Source organism: Trematomus bernacchii, unplaced genomic scaffold, assembly GCF_902827165.1.
Source record: "Trematomus bernacchii unplaced genomic scaffold, fTreBer1.1, whole genome shotgun sequence".
Lineage (NCBI taxonomy): Eukaryota > Metazoa > Chordata > Actinopteri > Perciformes > Nototheniidae > Trematomus > Trematomus bernacchii.
The window spans coordinates 14,119,593-14,139,092 of NW_022987714.1; the positions used below are offsets into that span (position 1 = coordinate 14,119,593).

Genomic DNA, 19,500 nt, shown 5'->3' on the forward strand with positions numbered 1-19,500 from the left:
CTAGATCTAACTCTTCTCTTTCTCGCTCTGCAGAAAGTTCATGAGGATCAGAGACGCCCGCACATCCACAGACTCCTACAGTAAAATGCGCCTCCTGCAGTCATTCAAGGAAGAGATCTCTGTGAAGGCACCAGAATTCCGCGGCCGCGAACAAAATGTGCGTCAGCTGGTTTCATGTTTCATTATTTCACCTCCTCGTTATTGTTTCTCCTCTGCTTATAAACTCTGTGTGTTTCCGGGATTTTTACAGGATGCTCATGAGTTCCTGACCTCGATCCTGAACCAGATTTGGACACTCTCCCCCCTCCTGCAAGACATCGCAGCTTGCATGGGAACAGGCTACACCTGCCCTGTGGAAAGTAACCTGGTGTTCAGGGTGGAGAACATCAGGACATGCAAGAGGTAAAACCTTACAGAAAAATATCATTAAATCATTTTCACCTAAGAAACGCCCTGGTCTGGTTAAGCAGGAGGTTATGTCTTGATCTCTTTGGATGTATTTTTACATGTAATGTTCTTTTTTTGTGCAGTTGTGGGACCCAGTCAAGAAGGCAGGAAGTGTTAACTAACCTTTCCCTGGATCTGGTTCCTGGAGGCTGTGTTGAAGACATGATTCAGGAGTACCACAAGGTAAGATCCACCTGTCACATCCTCACAGCCTGAACACACACACAGGTTCTGTTTGTGGTAGTGTTTGACACCCTTTGTCTGTGTCCTGTAGGAAACTATGTTGGAGTACAAGTGTGAGTGTGGAGGAAGAACCTCCTGCCAGAGATCTTACTTTAAGACCCTGCCAAAGTGAGTGATATTATATCATCATGAAAAATCACCTATCCCAAACTGTGCCCCACCAATCCTAAAAGATGTTCATAATTACAAATATAAAAAAAAAACATGGTGATCATTCTTTAACCATCCTCTTTTTGTCTGCAGAGTGCTCATCTTGCACCTGAAGCGCTTCTGCTTCACCTCCTCCTACAAGTTGAGGAAGGTGCAAGACTCCATCAAGCTTGAGAGAGAACTGTTGGTGTCCAGCAAAGAGGTAAAGAAACTAAACTCACCTGAGAACACACAGAAGCATCGGCAACTTTGAAAATAATTTGATGTGTGTTTGCTGCTGTTTGTGTGTGTGTGTGTGTGTGTGTGTGTGTGTGTGTGTGTGTGTGTGTGTGTGTGTGTGTGTGTGTGTGTGTGTGTGTGTGTGTGTGTGTGTGTGTGTGTGTGTGTGTGTGTGTGTGTGTGTGTGTGTGTGTGTGTGTGTGTGTGGGAAGCTAACTCTATGTTTCTTTTCAGGATGACGCCTGCTACAGTCTAGTCAGCGTCGTCAGCCATCTAGGCAACTGTGGAGGAGCAGGTAAGATAATCACCCACTGGAGGCTCGATGGGACCTTCAGTTTAGTTGTCAGTTGAAAGATATTCTGTATAACTTGGAAAATAGGAAAGCAAATATAGTAGCTTTTATGATTTTAATAAACACTTAATCAACGTTTCTGTTGCAGCTGCATCTTAATGTTTTAACAACGATCTCTCTCTTTAGGACACTACATCTGTGACGGGGTTCATCCAGACGACCATCCCGATGAACCAACCGACCACTGGCTCACCTTTAATGACGCGGAAATCTCAGTAACAACTGGAGGATCTGTGTGTGAGCAGCGGAATCAGACGGCCTACATCCTGTTTTACAAAAAACAGGTAAGAAAACAGCACTGATCACGACCTTCACTGAGGTCCAGGAGATAGAACACATCAGGGTATTAACTGCGAGGGATTTTTCTCAGGAATAGGAGGTGGTCCAGCAGGTGATCCCGCCCACAGGAGGATGCCCCCCCCCCCCCCCCCCCAGAGAGACAGGTTCTTTTCAAGGTTTCTTCCTCACAGAGGAACCTTGCCACAGTCACCACACAGTCACTGGACAGAAGAGACTCCACTGATATGTACTGTTAGCATTTGGCTAGCTCTCTGTGTTGAACTTAAGAAATTAAACCTGATCTCCCTGCATGGAAGATTTGCTTTTTTCTGTTTTTAAGTCAAAGGATTTTGCACAAGTACTCAAATGGTTATATAACTTGAGGGTCACACTTACTAATGTTTATTTACAGGCAGTGTTACATGACAGTGTTGTTGTTTTTTTATGCATAATCGTCCACTTTAAAAACGTTAAATGTCATCATAATTTCAATAACCCTGAATCATCTTTTTTGTAGAAGATTGGTATATATTTGATGTATTTATTTATTGTGTATTCTTTACATACTATATTGATATATATATATATTTTCTACTGTTGATATGTATTTATGCATATTTATTTTTGTATTCCAAACAATTCCCATATTGCGATGAATAAAGTATATCTAATCAAAGAATGAGAATGAGGTGCGTTAATACATTTTCACTTTGAAGGAAATCGCTGAAATATATGTTACAGAAAAATAAACTGCATAACCTGTGATCTTTGAATAACCCACAATGTTGTTTAACAACTCTTACCCCTATTTCCCTAATCTGGTCAAATTATTATATAAAAGATAATTTGTCAACTGCACATTAAAAACAGATATTTGACAGGTTTACTATGTAATAAATTGCAGTGGTGTAAAGTAACTAAGTACATTTACTCATTTACTATTTAAGTTCAATTTTGAGCTACTTGTACTTTACTTAGTATTGCAATTTGTTGCTAATTTGTACTTCTACTCCACTACAATTCAGAGGTAAATAGTGTACTTTTACTCCACTACATTTATTTTGTACCTTTAGTTACTTTGTAGATTTTGATTAATAATGTGAAATATAATCTACACTTAAATAAGAACCCGGACCCATTTCTACTTTTGGGACTAAATAGACTAGAACACATTTCTGACAAGTAACCCCCCCTAGTGTCAAATATCTGAAAAATGACACATATGTCACATTGGGCTTTAATGGTAAAGTAATTTAATTAATGAGGATGATTAAATTAGTTTGAACATTTTTTGAATTGAAGAATAAAGAATATATTAACTAAATATAATTGAATCAGCTAAATTAACTGAGCAGATCATAATCATATTTCTAATTGTGCATATATGTCACTTTGGGTTTACTGTGAAAGTGTAGGGTTAAAGTCCCGATGTGACACCAGGGTCACAGCGATGTTTATCTCATTTGTTTCATATCAATTTGATCAATAAATGTTTCCACAACAGGTTAAATGTAATAAAGGACATGTTTTGTAAGCATTTTAATTCTTAAATGGCTTGAATTTTAACTTTAGCAACAAAAAAAAAGCTTTTGAAATGTAGCTAGTTCTGTCACATGTGTTAGTCTGGCACATGGACATCTTGGACATGTTGTTATGGGAACACAAAATCAAATGACCTGGCCCATGACCCACCAGACTGTTCAGTGTGTGTCACTTAGGGACTTCACTAAAGCTGTATAAGGAACTTTCCAGAACATTTAAATGTGACACCTGTGTCACGGTGCGTCCTTATGGGTTAAATCAGACTTTAGTTACACCTGTAAAGAGTCAATTCACAAGCTACTCTGCAGTATACAGTACAACGTCATTAAAACTATAGCGGCACCTTTACCAGCTTTGATAACAATCTAATACATCAATAATTATAATCAAAACATATTATATATATTATTCTGAAATGGGCCAATCTGCATAATGATTACTTTTACTTTACTTTTACTTTACTTTTACTTTAAGTATATTTTGATGCTAATACTTTTGAACTTTTACTTGAGTAACATTTTGAATGCAGGACTTTTACTGTAACAGAGTATTCCTACACTTCATTACTTCTACTTTGACTTAAGTATAAGATATGAGTTCTGAGTTATTCTCCCACCTCTGAAAATTGTGTGACGTATCAACACTCCTTTACCACATGGACATGTATTGTCAGGTATGCTGTTTGTAGATCTTTCATCTAACCCTCACTTCACAGATCAAAGCCCCCAGTGAACAACATTTTGGAAATCTTAAGTTTATGCTTGTTAAGAAAAAGAGACTGTCTGTGTTTCGCTTTAAAACACATTTATACAGCTTACTGTGTACACTCCTCTGTACCATAGTGTATTTTCCAATATTTTCACTAGAGGGCGCCAGCATTTTTAAACAGAAGCACAGTTCAAGTTTTAGGATCTATATGCATATGTGCATGACAATTTCAAAATGGAAGCAGCAAATACAACATAGTCCAATCATGGCTGTGTGATGAGAGATGAATACAACTGTAACACTGGACAAATGTTAAAACATTAATGAAAACAGACATTTTCACACCATACAGTAGTTGCACATGTGTGAGGTGTTAGTGGGTTTTTTTGCACTCACAAGGAATATGAGAGCCCCCACACTCCCCACCTTCTTGTCTCTTTGGTGGGGAGACATACAGACAGAAAGACAAACAGACAGGCAGACAGACAGACAGACTGGCTGACCGTGACACTGTAACCGATATATACTAAAATACTGAACCATGCGCTGTTCCAAATTCGTCTCCCATGCAGCCACGGGATCCCGACGTCTGACTAAGAATAAACACACACATCCAGGCGTCTCCCCTGCTCTCTACTGTACTGTGTGTGTTTGTGTGCTGGGTAACACAGTAAGGGATTGAGGGGTGTCTGGCTGAGGAAGAAGGTTGATTCTCAGTCGCTGATGTAACCAGACTGGCAGAGTTATGTCACAACGTGCAGCTCTGTTTATGGGGTCGAGCCGCCTGGTAATCCTGTCTGTTGCTAATGGTCATTTAATCCAAAGCAGAGTTATTGACTCTTTGAAGCTGCTGCCTGTGGGCCCAACAAGCTCCACAGGCCCTGTTGAACTTGTACTGACCCTCAACACGCCTCATAATCACAGACAGTTTAATATCTTTTATTGCTGCCTTATCAGGAAAGCAGAAATTGGTCAGAGAAAACGGGAAGTTAAAGTTCTTTGTCTAGAGAAAGATGTTGAGAACACATATAACAGCGGATATAAGGCATAGTGGAGATGTGTTGAGAACAAATCCCTCATGCATGATGCATCAGCTTCTATGGCGCTCTATTTTTGCAGAAATTGTTGTGTAGACTACATTTTCTGGTCTTGGTTTCTCTGTCAGAGCCACAGTCAGTCGAGAAACTTGCGAACATCTCATTTCTGCACCACAGTGTCTTTGAACATTATTAAAGAGGAAATAGCACGTAGCCACACACAAAGAGACAGACAGATGACAAGTCACTTTGTTTATATTCTTGCTCCATCTCCTCACACACATCAAGGAGATGAGTCGAGAATGGCATCTTCACTTTCACGCACACACACTTATTGTCTAGAGTCAGCTGTGTGTCACTGTAGCATCATTAGCGTTTCCTGCGCTATTGATGCATTTTAAATATTTATTAGGCCACTTCCACAGCAGCAGCATCTTCTAAAGTAGCAAACAAAGCCAAGATATTTCTGAATGTGTCCTTGAATTACAATGAAGGAACATATCTTAGTCTGGAAATGTTTGACTTGATGTCATAGATTTTGGATCCACTTAATGTACAGGAGGGAAAGTTGAAGGGTTTGTTTCTTGGGCCCCAGACAGCTACCCCTTAAACATTGTTTTTTTTATTGAAAGGGTACAAAATATAAGAAAATCGAAAAATACAACTCTTCATATAGCTAATTTGAATGTCCCATTTAGAGAGAATGGCTTTTTTTTTTTTTTTTACCAAAAATCAACACAATGAATTAGGAATATCTTTAGCTTTTACTATAACCAACGGATTGTAGCTAAAGAGCCACTCAGCCTCCATGTGTCAGTGTTATTCCAGCGCCGGGAAACAGAGGAAATCTAGCTTTCCGTGCACATTTTCACTGACACAGATGTGCAGTTCATCTTCACATCATTCAACAGTCTGTGTTGAATTTGTTTGACTTGAAAAAATGTAGAGGGACAACAACAAAAAACATCTTGGAAAAAGCAAGAAATAAGTTCCAATATATTATACTGTAACACTTTCACAATGCTGCCCAGCGTGAACATGGTCCACGCTCTCTCCCTTGCTACTTTACCAGCACATCAATTAAGCTTTAAGCAAATGATGCACAATCATGGCACCAATATGCACATGATAACAAATGATAGTACTCTTTGAGGTTGTGCAATAGCTTCTTTGATTGGAGTTGGCCAAACAGCCTTTGGTTTTCCACAGCTTTTTTGCTGTACATGGAGCCTTGATTTTCCCGGGAGATTCACCCAAAGGCAGAGATAATAGTGAAGGCAAGTCTTTCTGGGAACAAATCTCATCTCAGACGGCAATATTCTATAGCCATAACATTGTGTAACAGACATTTACTTCATAAGTTGCCACTTAAAAGTAAGCATTGATGCAAATGTGTGTTTAAAGTAGGTAATATAGACAAAGTTAACCTATTTTTAAGAATAGTATTATAGTATTAGTATTAGAATGTGAGACTTTAAAAGAAAACGAGGTGAACTTAAGGGAGCCGTGCTCAGTGTGCTGTGTGGAGATGAGAGCAGACTGCATGTCAGAACTATTCGCCATGGCAACCACAGATGATCTGATTAATTAATGAGCCTTTTACTGCATCACCAGCTACTGTTGGTAATCACTCACGCACTGTTTGGCCTGCAGCTAACACACACACACACACACACACACACACACACACACACACACACACACACACACACACACACACACACACACACACACACACATGGCCGGTTTGAGGCAAGAAGTGAGCTCTGTGTGTGTGAACCTCAGCCCTCGTCTGAATGAAAGAAGGTTCGGCAAAAATCAATGACATGGGTGTCATAAAAGGAACGTTTCTTTTCTTTAAGGGGTTCAGAGCATATGCTCTAGCCTGAGGACTCAAATTAACAGCAATGATTAAAACATGAAGCATTTTACAGAAGAACTACAAGTAGGCAGAACAATATATTTAGTTTCAAACAAATAGCTATCTTACATAAAATACTAGGTTTTAGGAACACTCTAAGAATAAATGCATAGTCTCCTCTGTTATGGTATATGCTCGTTATGGAAGCTGGTGTCTTAGTTGAATACTTGATTCTGATCGATTCTGGCATCCAGTGGTTCGTTCTTTTTTCCATTCGGAGTGGAGAGTGCTTGGTTTTGGAGGGCTCCACATCAGAATCTTTTCACTAAAATGAACGGCTGGCCAAACATTTCCCTTCTATAGTTTTATGCGTTTCATTTTTTCTTTTCTGTAGTCTCATGGGATCTCTGATACAAACATGCATTTCACTAGTTAGTCTCTCCAAACACACAGACAGCCCTAACACCAGCAGAACAAACAACAAAACATGTCACAACTCAGAATAATTGTATGTGAATGTACACACACACACACACACACACACACACACACACACACACACACACACACACACACACACACACACACACACACACACACACACACACACACACACACACACACACACACACACACACACACACACACACACACACACACACACACAATACTATTTTCAACCTGCAGGTTCTTGTTCATAGTGCAATTAAGATCTGTCTAGGTGATAATGAAACTCCTGTGGGAGTCTAATAGTCATATTTACTCTTGTGGGTGTGTGTTTAGGTTTGTGTTGATACAAAGAAAAGAGCTGTGCTATTTCAGGGGCGTGTTTTTGTCCGCATGATCATTGCATAATCAACCATTCATTCCTCATTATGTTGCAAGGGCCAATATGTCTCAGCTGTAGTGCTGTGAGATACAATTATCTGTGTGTGTGTGTGTGTGTGTGTGTGTGTGTGTGTGTGTGTGTGCGCGTGCGTGCGTGCGTGCGTGCGTGTGCGTGCGTGTGAATGAATAAAGGTTTTTAATGTATTTCAAATCTATACAAATTCAAATAAGTTAGAAAATACATTTTTCAAACAATTTCCTACAGTGAATTTATAATTCCCCTAAATAATTTGATTCTTGTGCTTTGTATCTCAAAGTCATTTTGCCAAAGCAACCAAATTTAAATTACAAGTCAAAATGAGTACTGTGACAAAAGCAGAATGTGTGTACAGTGGTATTAACTCATGTTATTTACTTACAATGCACTGTATACACTTTTACAGGCATAAGTGGCCTATTCGCTATTGCATTAAAAATGTTATTTACATATGCCATAACTCCTTTTTTGACATGCTAGAAAACAGGAGATTATTTTCATTCAGCAGTTACAGGATGAAATAATCATTTATTTGGAGTGGTGCTTCTGGTGATAATGTATATCATTTTAATATTCTCTGTCTTTCAGCTCTGTTGTTGTTCTTTACCAACTGCTGAGGAAATATCTTGCTCTTTATTTGCTGCATGCTTAAGCTAGTTTCTAACTGCGTCTGTCTGCAGTTGTAATGCTGGGAAACCCTGGCTGGGGAAAAACAAAGCATTTAACAGATACACTTTGCAAGAGCACCACTTGAGACCGAACCAGAACCAAGTTTAACGATTTGAAGAAATTGTAGTTCCTACTACAATAGTACACTAATACATGTCTAAGGGATGGAATTTATTTATATAATGTAGCTAGCACATTCCTTTAAACGTCACAAGGCCTATGAAATGGTTGGCAGTGAGTTTTGTCAAATGTAAACCAGGAATGGAGTTCAATGTCCTGGGATAAAATATCCTGGAAAGTTTTTAAAACAGACAATAAAACCATTTCCATTTCCAAAATGGCAGGATGGAGTTTATTTAATTACTAACAATATTTCTTATAAAGTAGGTGAAAATAAAAACCAAATGTCTTATAAATGTATTACTTACAACACTAAAATCTACTTGATACATTCCTATATTTACACAACATCCTCTTCTCCAAATCTCCACACACAATCTGGAGGATTTTTAGGATTACTGCAGGATTTAGTTGATCATTGAAACACCAACACAGTCTTTCCTCCCCCTCCTCTTCACGCTCTCCCCTCTTTCGTTCACTCCTCACATAAGGATCCCATAAAGTTTCTGCGGTCCGTGTCACGCATGCGCAGTGGCAGCCCCGAGTAGCGTGTGTAGTAGTATTATTATTGTGAATGGGGGGTGGAGGAGGAGGAGGGGGCGGTATTTAGGGTGTACAGTCACAAGAGCGACTCGACGGAGCCAGGAAGTAGACTGTTGATGCCTTCACGTACTTTAGGAATTGTCGAAATTTTGCATTTTAGCAGCTCTGTGTTAAGACGAGCCTCTGAAATGTTACAAAGTGTGACATGAAAAAGAGATTACAGATATTTGTTGCCATATCAACAACAGCTGGAAACATGAACTGGAGCAAAACTATTTTTATGGTGTTACGTTGTATTTTTAAACTATTGTTTGTGCAATTTCTTTTCATTTTCATTAAGTTTTAGCCATAATTAAGAGGCATTTTTATTAGCTAAATTACGTGAAATGTATATTTATTTGTTGGCTGCAACTTTAGACTTATAATGGATACACATGTAAATAAAAGCTGCCAACAAAGCACACACATATCTGTGCCATTTGTTTGTTTAATGTAATACGTCACTTTATGGACTATATGTATTCATGCATTAGGCCTATTTGTGTCACAATTTGATTGATTGCGTAAATAATCGACAGGCCCAAGGTGGAGAGGGCACTTGAAAGTTGCAGGTAGAGGAGAGAGAGCGCGCGCATCGTTGCCACTTGAGATCACACGCTCGTGAAGAAAGAGAGAGAGAGGTGGAGAGACATAGAGGAAGAGTGAAAGAGAGGGAGGGAGAGGAGACAGAGCCACACGGTGAAACTGAGCTTTGTCTCTCGCGCTGGGTCACTCAGAAAGAGCCACTTGGAGCCAGAGGCGACCCCGGAGCGCTCAGGAGCCGCAGAACGACCCAGACCATCATAATAAGAGCAGCAGCAGTAAGAGAGCACATTGCTGCAGACAAGGAACAAAAAAACACGGAAGAGAAGTGAATGAGGGACGGACGGCAAGACGAGCAGCTGAAGTTTTACTGTGCGGGATAATAAAAAGAGATTTGGCTACAAGTTGAAACTGAAGAGAAAGTGTTGGTGAAGATGCCGCGGGTAGTCCCGGACCAGAGGAGCAAGTTTGAGAATGAGGAGTTTTTCCGCAAGTTGAGCAGGGAGTGTGAGGTGAGTCTGTTCCTCCTACACTGGGTCCATTCTGTTAGACGGCGGAAATACAGACCTAGAAGAAGAGGCATGCTGGCTTGTCGACTTATTTTAAGTTTTATATATATTTTTCAATTCATTACTTCAGTGCTACAACATCTACAGTTGAAGAAAATCCCTAAAGCAGAATTGTTTAATTCAAACGTGCAATAAGTCTCCATCTGACATTATGAAGTAGATTTCTGTTTGACTTTTTCACTTATTAATCTTATATTCTTTCATTGTATATATACTCAAAAAATAATGAAGCCATTTTCTTTTAAATCCTCTGATCATACAATTGGACAGATCTTTTTTAAGAAGAGCAGAGACAAAGAATGGTGCCTTTTGCCTTAAATCAAAATTCCTGTGGCTTATCTGTAAACTGCAGCCTACTGATGGCAATGAGCATCGTCATTCAAGGCCAAATATCCCCTATCTATTTGGAGTGTTTTCTAGCCAAAATCAAACACCTGAAGTAGACTAAAATAAATGTATTTATTGTGTTTAAGGTTTGTTTTCTCTTCTCTTTGTAGATTAAATACACTGGGTTCAGGGACCGGCCCCATGAGGAGAGACAAGCTCGCTTCCAGAACGCTAGCAGGGATGGACGATCAGAAATAGTGAGTAGAAAACTAAATGTATCATTTTATTTTCTTGTATACTCTTTGAAAAAAATCGGAAAATTACATAAAGTAAAAACACACTGGCACAACTCATGAAATAACCTAAAAAAAGCATCTTCAACAGCAATTATGAATCTGGCGGTCCCCAATGTAAAATACACATTAACTCTTATTATGAGAACAGCGCAGCAGTGTACAACATTGTACACTGTGTGTGTGTGTGTGTGTGTGTGTGTGTGTGTGTGTGTGTGTGTGTGTGTGTGTGTGTGTGTGTGTGTGTGTGTGTGTGTGTGTGTGATGTGTCCCTGCTTCAAGAGGAAGTAGACGTGTTATCAGACATGCAGACCCAGACTTCTTTCCTCTACGTTATGCGGCTGCCATCATCGCCTCAGCACACATTAGCACATGTTAACAAACAGGCACTTTATGGTTTACAGCACTCCTAGGGCTGTAATTTTGTGCCTAAAATTGTGCACCGTAACATAAACATTATCTGTCATGTCTCATTTGCGATAGACAGTTAGTGAACAGGAAGATACTAGACAACACCTTTCTGATGCTTACAAATGCAATGTAGCCCTATAAATACTGCTATCCCTTAAATGCGTGATTTTTGTTTGGAGCTGAAACACTGAATCAAGTAGCAAATATTTTGATTATAAATTGATCCTATTCTTGCATAGATATCACGTTTCAGCTTCTCAATTGTGAAGATAAGCTGCTTTTCTTTGTGTAATGTGATTGTAAACTGAATTTATTTGAGCTGTTTGTTTAAAAAAAACTAAATAAGATGTCACATCAGGTTTGAAGTTGTGACAGGCATCTTTTTCACTTTTATTGATTGAATAATTGCAGATTAATCAATATTGAAAATAATAATTAGTCATAGTCCTATCTTTTTTTGGACTTAAGCTGTTTTTGCTGTGATTTTGGTCAAAGATTTGTAGCTAGATGTGGTGTAGTGTTGGATTAGAAATCTGCAGTGTTTCTCTTTGTTTCCATAGAGGAGCAGCCATCACATAGTTGTTGCAGTGAGAGATAGTTTGTGGCAAAGTGTCTCCCTCCATTTCCAGACCACACTTCTCTAGCCGCGTCTTCGATTTGCCTCGGATCACATTTTCAATTTGAAGCTTTCAAGAGCAAATGAGCTGATGTGAGCTCTTTTATCCAATGTGAAAACTACTGTTTAAAATATGATTCATTACAAGTTAAAATCATGTTTTCAAAATCTATCAAAAAAATAAATAAAACAATACGCAGTAGGTTATGCAGGCAAAATGGTCTCTGTCAGAATTGTATTTTTTTATATTGTACTTCTGGTTTATTAATACTCATGCACACGTTAGCATCATTTATAGATTGTTTATATAACAATGCATCATATTTTACAAGATCGTCATTCATTTGCAGAGTAACTTCTGCCAGGAGATATATGTCGACTTCAACACGTCTGCATGTCTTTCTGTCTCCACTTCTCTGCAGTGGTGAGCTTTATTTCCTCCACAAGTGTGACCTTTTTTGTCTTCTTTTTTTTCTTTTTGTCTTCTTAAAAAATCAGTGCGTAGCATTTTGATGTGCAGTTTATAACTTAAGAGCAAGATGGGACATGTTTACAATCACATTATTTAATTACTCTGTGTGGCCTGCTAAGAACTTTCTATTGAAGTGAAGCGTAGAGCCTTCAGGCTAACGACACAAGCATGGGGGCGACTTCTACTGTCTTAGTCATCCTCGAGGTATTTTCCCAAACATGCTGTCATCATCCCAGGAGGAGCGGGGGGGGGGGGGGAGACATCTAGATTTACCATATTTTAGTGGGACATGATGCGTCCGTCCGTCTGTCTGTCCTCACTGTATTATAAGCCTCTTCTGTGAAAATTGATGGCCCCGGTTTAAACGGTTTGACGGCAGCTGTGAAATCATGTTGCTGATTTATCTATCGGCCAGACGCCTGCTATTTTCATGGTCAGTGTGAACGACTACCCCGCACAATGAGACCCGAACGTGCTGTCAAAGACTTCTTTTTTTAGAGGAAACGGAGCAGAAAACTAAAAACTGTAAAAAAATGGGCACCATTTAGTATAATACTGAATTGTTAATGTTTAACATCCTTCCTCAGTCAATACAGTGTTTTGTTTGTTGTTTCTTCACATGGATGCATAAAGATGCATATGCAGATTTTGACACTTAAAGACCGTTTTGACATTCACCTTCTAAAGAGGGAACGTTTTCTCAGAGTAAACCTAAAGTTGGGGTTTTCTGCTTTTGCATGCCAGGTCCGCTATTAGCTCTAACAGTTTAATTTTATGCAAGCGGCTGACCCGGCAGTTTTCATTATGACACGTTTTGGCAAATAAAAAAGTATCCTACATTGACAACATGCCGAAAGTGTCATTGTGCCTTAATGCAACTTGTATTGCAGTAGCAAAATGCAATATGAAAACATGATTACAAATATATAATGTTTGTCTATTAACAAACTAACAAAGGTGCTAGTGTCTGACAGGCCAGGCGTTGGCCTGATTTTCTGCCAAGCCGAGGCCGGCAACATGACGGTGGTCACATTTCATTAGAGTTGGGAGAGAGGAAGACATCGTGTACTAGAGAGTTCATGTATTTTTTGGAGTGATGAGGCAAGACAGCATTTGGTGACAGCCTGGTGGCCCGTCTCTACATTTGATGGTTAATAAATGCTTCAGCTACTCATGACCTAAGCTAAACTCCCGTACTTTGGTTTCCACCTGCTGTTAATAGTGAAGGTGGTTAGCCCTGAAAGTGGTTAGCCCTGAAGCTAGCGACAACAGCCCTGGCTCGCTTAAGGTGGACTGACCATAAAGCTCCACCATCTATTCTTATTTTAGCGACACGCCGCTCCACCAATTTATGGTCGACGCGCCATTGAATGAAGTGGGACACCTTGTGGTGCAATTCTGTATACCAGTCTGGTCCGTTGTTTGGATAGATATCAAACCTGTTAGACAATTTTACAGCGGCCTTAGGTCACTTAAAGATGTGTATGTCATGACATCACAACTAGTCTGGAAGCCATGTTTCAAAAGTGAATTTATACACATGATATGGAAAGTCTCTCGTGCACATGCACTGAGAATGGACATCATTTTAAATGGAAGTAGTAATAAATTATTACAATTTAAATTATTTTACATTTCATGGTTTTCTCTACAGAGTTTTATTATTGACTAAGGGAATTTTGAACAATAACTCTATGCATTCTGAATGTTTTAAAATATAATGATACAATATTGTAAAAAATGTTTTTGCCTTATTTCTTACCATATACCTGTCATGTTAGCTGAGCTTTTTATTATTAGGAATCTCCCCAATGTTCGCACACACACACACCACGCACGCACGCACGCACACGCACACACACACACACACACACACACACACACACACACACACACACACACACACACACACACACACACACACACACACACACACACACACACACACACACACACACACACACACACACACACACACACACACACACACGTAGCTGTAATCACAGGATGACTCTAACTGTTCAAGATTGATCTGATAAATGGAACAATAATTCAAAGTAAATTATCTTCAGCTCAGCTCATTAGAGATGAGTTGCTTTCCAAACTACTATTGATTCCCATGCTGCCCTGGTCTCCCCCTCCTCTCTTATACCATCTCCCTCTTTCTCTGTTCACTACCCTAGTCCCCTTGCCCCCTTATTCTTTGTCTCAATTCCATACCTCAACGTTATTTCCCCTCTCTCTCTCTCTCTCTCTCTCTCTCTCTCTCTCTCTCTCTCTCTCTCTCTCTCTCGTTTTCACTTTCTTCACAATCTGCTGCTTTTACCACGGTCACCCTTTTTCCCTCCATTTCTGTCCCTATTTCTAATTTCCTTCATTTCTCCCCCATGCTTTATCCTCCTTTGTCTGTCAGTTTCCCTCCATCTCTCTCGTCTCTCTGCCGCTCTTTCCCTCCCTCCCAGCAGTAGTAGGCAGCAAATGAGTATCAGATGGTTGTAATCCAATACTTCAAATACAGCACAAATGATGACTCTGTGTTCTTTGAGCTCTTGTTTCCGTGAGTGAGTGTGTGTGTGTGAGCGACTTTTCTCTTTGTGTGTGTCCATGTACACACATTGTCAAGCTTTTTCCTCCTTTATTTCCCGTTCTTCCACTCTCCATTGTTTTGTCCTTATTCTCTTTCATTCACTTTTCTCTTGTTCTCTCACTGATTTGACAGGGTGCATAATTCATATGCTTCCAGTTTAGTCGCAGCCCTAATGTCATTAGTATTGATCCGTCTTAGCAAACACAACACACACACACACACACACACACACACACACACACACACACACACACACACACACACACACACACACACACACACACACACACACACACACACACACACACACACACACACACACACACACACACACACACACACAGATGCGCATACAAAACAGACATTTCTAACTTGATTTTCTGCCTCGATGTAATTCATTGCCTTCTGACTGCAACAGGGCAATGCATTCTATTGATTTTCATTTTATTTGTTTTTCTCTAAGTGTGTGTGTGTTTGTGTGTGTGTGTGTTTATCTTAATGGAAATGCCTCCCATTAGAGCAAGAAGCCATTTTACAGAAATCAAAAAAAGAGGAAAGCTACAGTATGATGTGATTATGTGTGTGTGTGTGTGTGTGTGTGTGTGTGTGTGTGTGTGTGTGTGTGTGTGTGTGTGTGTGTGTGTGTGTGTGTGTGTGTGTGTGTGTGTGTGGGGACCATGACAGTGCTTTTGCACTCTGTTTCAGAAGAAAGTGGTTATTTGATGGTCAGAACAAGCAGAGAGATGAACAATTGAGGGGTTGAAGAAAGGAGAGAAATAACAACTTTGATCGACAAAATGTTTAACTCTCCCAGTCTTAGACCCGAATAAAACATTGAAGTGTACTCAACCACTCTACTGTTTGGATTTCTCCAAAAATATTTGGAAACCTGGCATGTAGAAGTTAAAATATTAATCCTGGCAAAAATATAATACAAAAAGGTGATGGCAAAGAAACTCAGCAATGTGTTCATTCTTTGCGTTTTCTTATCCCAAAAACTATTGTATAAAATACATAATTTGAGTCATTTTAAAAAAGAGAAAATTATTTGGTCAACGTAAGTTTTGATCAACTAAGATTTTGTGAACTAAACAATTTAGAAAATAAGATTCAAACTCCGAACAACAAGGAAAGAGCAGATATATTCACTTCAAGTCATACCATTGTTAGTGCTGGTGAATTAGTTACAAGGCCTAAGCTAACTCTTTTCTTTTTTTGAAGAAGATTGGGTTTTCAGTTTGCAACGGAAGATATGCAGAGTTTCTGCTGTCCTGCGGAGCTCATTCCACCATTTAGGAGCCAGGATACCAAACAGGCAGGATTTTGAAGAGTACCTGGGTCCCACTAGCAGTGATGGAGTAGCAAGCAGATTGGCTGAAGCAGAGTGAAGTGCACGTGTTGAAATGTATGGTTTAACCAAGGCCTGGATGTAGGAAGGGGCTGATCCCTTCACAGTTCGGTAGGCCAGTAGCAGTGTCTTGAAGCAGCCAGTGAAGGGAGCAAAGTAGAGGTGTAGAGGTTGGGTGGCATTTGCAGGTAGACCAGCCAGGAGGGAGTTGCAGTAGTCAAGGCGTGAGATGACGAGAGCCTAAAACACCAAAACAGAACTAAAATGATAGTGTAATGAAAGTGACTTTTAAGACATCAGCCAAAATACCTTAAAAATCAAATAGTATATCAGGGCTGTGAGTTTATATTTGAATCGTTCTGCCCCATAACGGTCATATATCACTAATGCAGCTTTTCTGGAAACTGCTCTTTACTGTCCTTTTTACTGATATTATTTTCTCTCCATTTTCTCTCTCTCCCTCTCCAGGCCTTTGTAGCTACAGGTACAAACCTCTCTCTACAGTTCTTTGCAGCCAACCTGCTCGGAGATCAGAGGCAGGTTCCTGCGAGGGAGTATGTTGACTTCGAGAGAGAGACGGGAAAGGTAGGACAAGTGCAAGATAAGCACACACGTGTATCTCTCTGTTGCTCTTCACCTTTTGCAATGGTCATATGGTCTGAGTTGCAGCAGAGAGATTGGATTTGAAAATGTCTTTGCTGTTTTGCTCATGGCTTTAGTCATGTGTGCTTGATTCATCCTTTGTTTGAACATATGACAGCATTTGAAGAAACACATATATCTTTGTCTGCTCTTTGGCTCTCTTTTCCTCTTTCATTTTATGAAATGAAAATGAAAGTCCATCCGCCTAATGGAGACAAAAAACCTAATGTGAATTTATAAATACCCATGTTGAGTTTCGACCTCATGAACATGTCAATGTGTTTGTTAACTTTAAGCCTTATTCCAATTCAAACAAACAGGTGAGTAATAAAAAGTGTATTAGATTTACAGTTGTCAAGAACTGAGGAATTACCTATATTTTTTGTTCCACGTTGTAGACAAATCAATCACATTTAGAGTTCAGAGAAACTCAACAATAAACAAGGAAAAAGAAAAGAGACCTTGTGGATAGCAACAGATGAGGGATCCATCTCACTGGTGTTAAATAGATGTTTGTTAGTGCATGTTTATTGTTGTTGTTAAATGGGATATGTTGACATAATAGTCGTAGATTGATCCTTTTTGGAGCCAGCCCTTAAATGGCAATTGAAGAAACTTTGTTTTTTGGTACTTCCACAAAAGCTACTTTTTTCAGCCCCAGAGATTGGTCCCAGTACACATGTCCACAAAGACAACATAAAGGGATCCGTTTGTAATCAGCTCTCTGTTGTGCAAATGTGAGCTGGTAAACCAGGGTGTGCTGGGTAATTTGTGGTCTCTTCGTTGTCTCCTATTATCCATCAAACATACTCTGAGATATGGTGATCCCAATCACACCGGTGAAATCCCTGCTGAGCTTCTTGGTAAGTTGCTTGTTCAAAGTTAAACAACTTAAAGAGCTCAGAAGATGTGTCTGAAGTTGTTGTCAAGGTGATATCCACCGAACAGTGCAGTGGTGCTGCTGCTGTTGTGTTTATGTGTATGTTAATTGTCTCCCCTGGCGCTAAGCCTGGCCTTTGTGTGTGTGTGTGTGTGTGTGTGTGTGTGTGTGTGTGTGTGTGTGTGTGTGTGTGTGTGTGTGTGTGTGTGTGTGTGTGTGTGGTGTGTGTGTGTGTGTGTGTGTGTGTGTGTGTGTGTGTGTGTGTGTGTGTGTGTGTGTGTGTGTATCAGAGGGCCCTCCACAGACACTGGCCAGCTGAAATGAATGCCGGCTGGCGGCTCATTAAGAATGCATTCTGGGGAATCGATGGACCTCCATGCCCCAAGGCTGACGGACTAATCTCACACCGTTAATTATTTAACACAAGTGCCACGATGGTTGGGAAAAGTATGTGTGTGTGTGTTTGTGTGTATGGGCTTTTTTGGTAGCACAATATTTTTATGGTGTAGTGGCAGCCAGTGAGAAGAATGCATGTATGTGTGTGTGTATGTGTGTGTGTAACATGATACTTTCTTCTTTGTCACCTCAATGGTGCTCACAGAACTATGAAGTTTTAATGAGGTTAGGAGTCGTCAATGTAAAGCCGTTTCAAAGTGGTTCTGTTAGGGAAGCAGCGATTCTCAACACGTTTCGCCAGATATGAAACGCTCTTTTTCATGAAGCTAGACTAAAAGACACTAAAAGTACACCGTTTCAGGCTTTTCTTATGTCTTTTTTTGTTTACTTTACATGGATGAAGGATAGAAGGACAGGCAAGAAATACTGTTTAGTAGAAAGTGTACAACTTCATTAAGTCGCTCCAGTGCAGAGCCTTGAGCCGTGTAATAGTGCATAAGTGTAAAAAGGATCCTGCAAAAAGGATTCCAGCTTCAATGTCACACACACACACACACACACACACACACACACACACACACACACACACACACACACACACACACACACACACACACACACATCATTCCATCCCACTGGACCTCCCTGTAGACAACAACTGTCAGGCCGTGGCAGAGATCTGTGTACGTTGCAACTTCTTCTCTTAATTACTGTCACAGCTAACCCACACACATTTCGTTCAGCTTCCCTTCTTTTGCTTGTGTATCTTTATTCTCGTGGTATTTTTCTATAGACATCCACCCTATTGTCTCCTCCATTCATCCAGGCTTCCCTCTTTATATTTGTTATGCTTTTTTATCTTACATTCTCGTTACCATGGTATATCCCTCACTCCCTCGCGTAATTTTCCCCTCCTTCCCTCGCCTCTATCCTCCCTCGTTTCGCTCTCCCCCTCCATTCCTCCCTCTTTCCCGCCTTCATTTTCAAACACAGACAGTGCCAAACCATAAGGATAGCGCAGCCAGGTTAAACTTTGCAACTGGATATGGTGTGTGTGTGTGTGTGTGTGTGTGTGTGTGTGTGTGTGTGTGTGTGTGTGTGTGTGTGTGTGTGTGTGGTGTGTGTGTGTGTGTGTGTGTGTGTGTGTGTGTGTGTGTGTGTGAGATACGGAGAGAACGAGTTGAAGTACAGGCTCTCAGTGTCGTTGCAGGCTAATGGGAGCCAGCTGTGGACGAGGTTAATTTTAGCGTTAGCTGCTAACTTGCAAGCACTGTAGGAGTAGAACACTTTTCTGGTGGCTAAATAGCCCCCCTCTCTCCGCGCCGTTCGTTGAATGAGGCTG

General features: G+C 40.1%; 1 protein-coding gene across 4 annotated transcripts in view; it reads left to right on the forward strand.

The window, feature by feature from the left end:
- The first annotated feature begins 9,718 nt into the window (after positions 1-9,718).
- The window catches only part of LOC117491628 (core-binding factor subunit beta-like), a 37,089-nt gene continuing 27,307 nt past the window's right edge, over positions 9,719-19,500 (forward strand). For 2 of the 4 annotated variants that reach the window (XM_034141701.1, XM_034141702.1), the window contains exons 1-3: positions 9,719-10,129; positions 10,684-10,770; positions 16,709-16,825. In XM_034141701.1, coding sequence (XP_033997592.1) covers positions 10,052-10,129; positions 10,684-10,770; positions 16,709-16,825 — 282 coding nt within the window. In that variant the 5' untranslated portion in view covers positions 9,719-10,051. The remainder of the gene's footprint in view (positions 10,130-10,683; positions 10,771-16,708; positions 16,826-19,500) is intronic. The other 2 variants (XM_034141703.1, XM_034141704.1) reach the window with 1 other exon arrangement.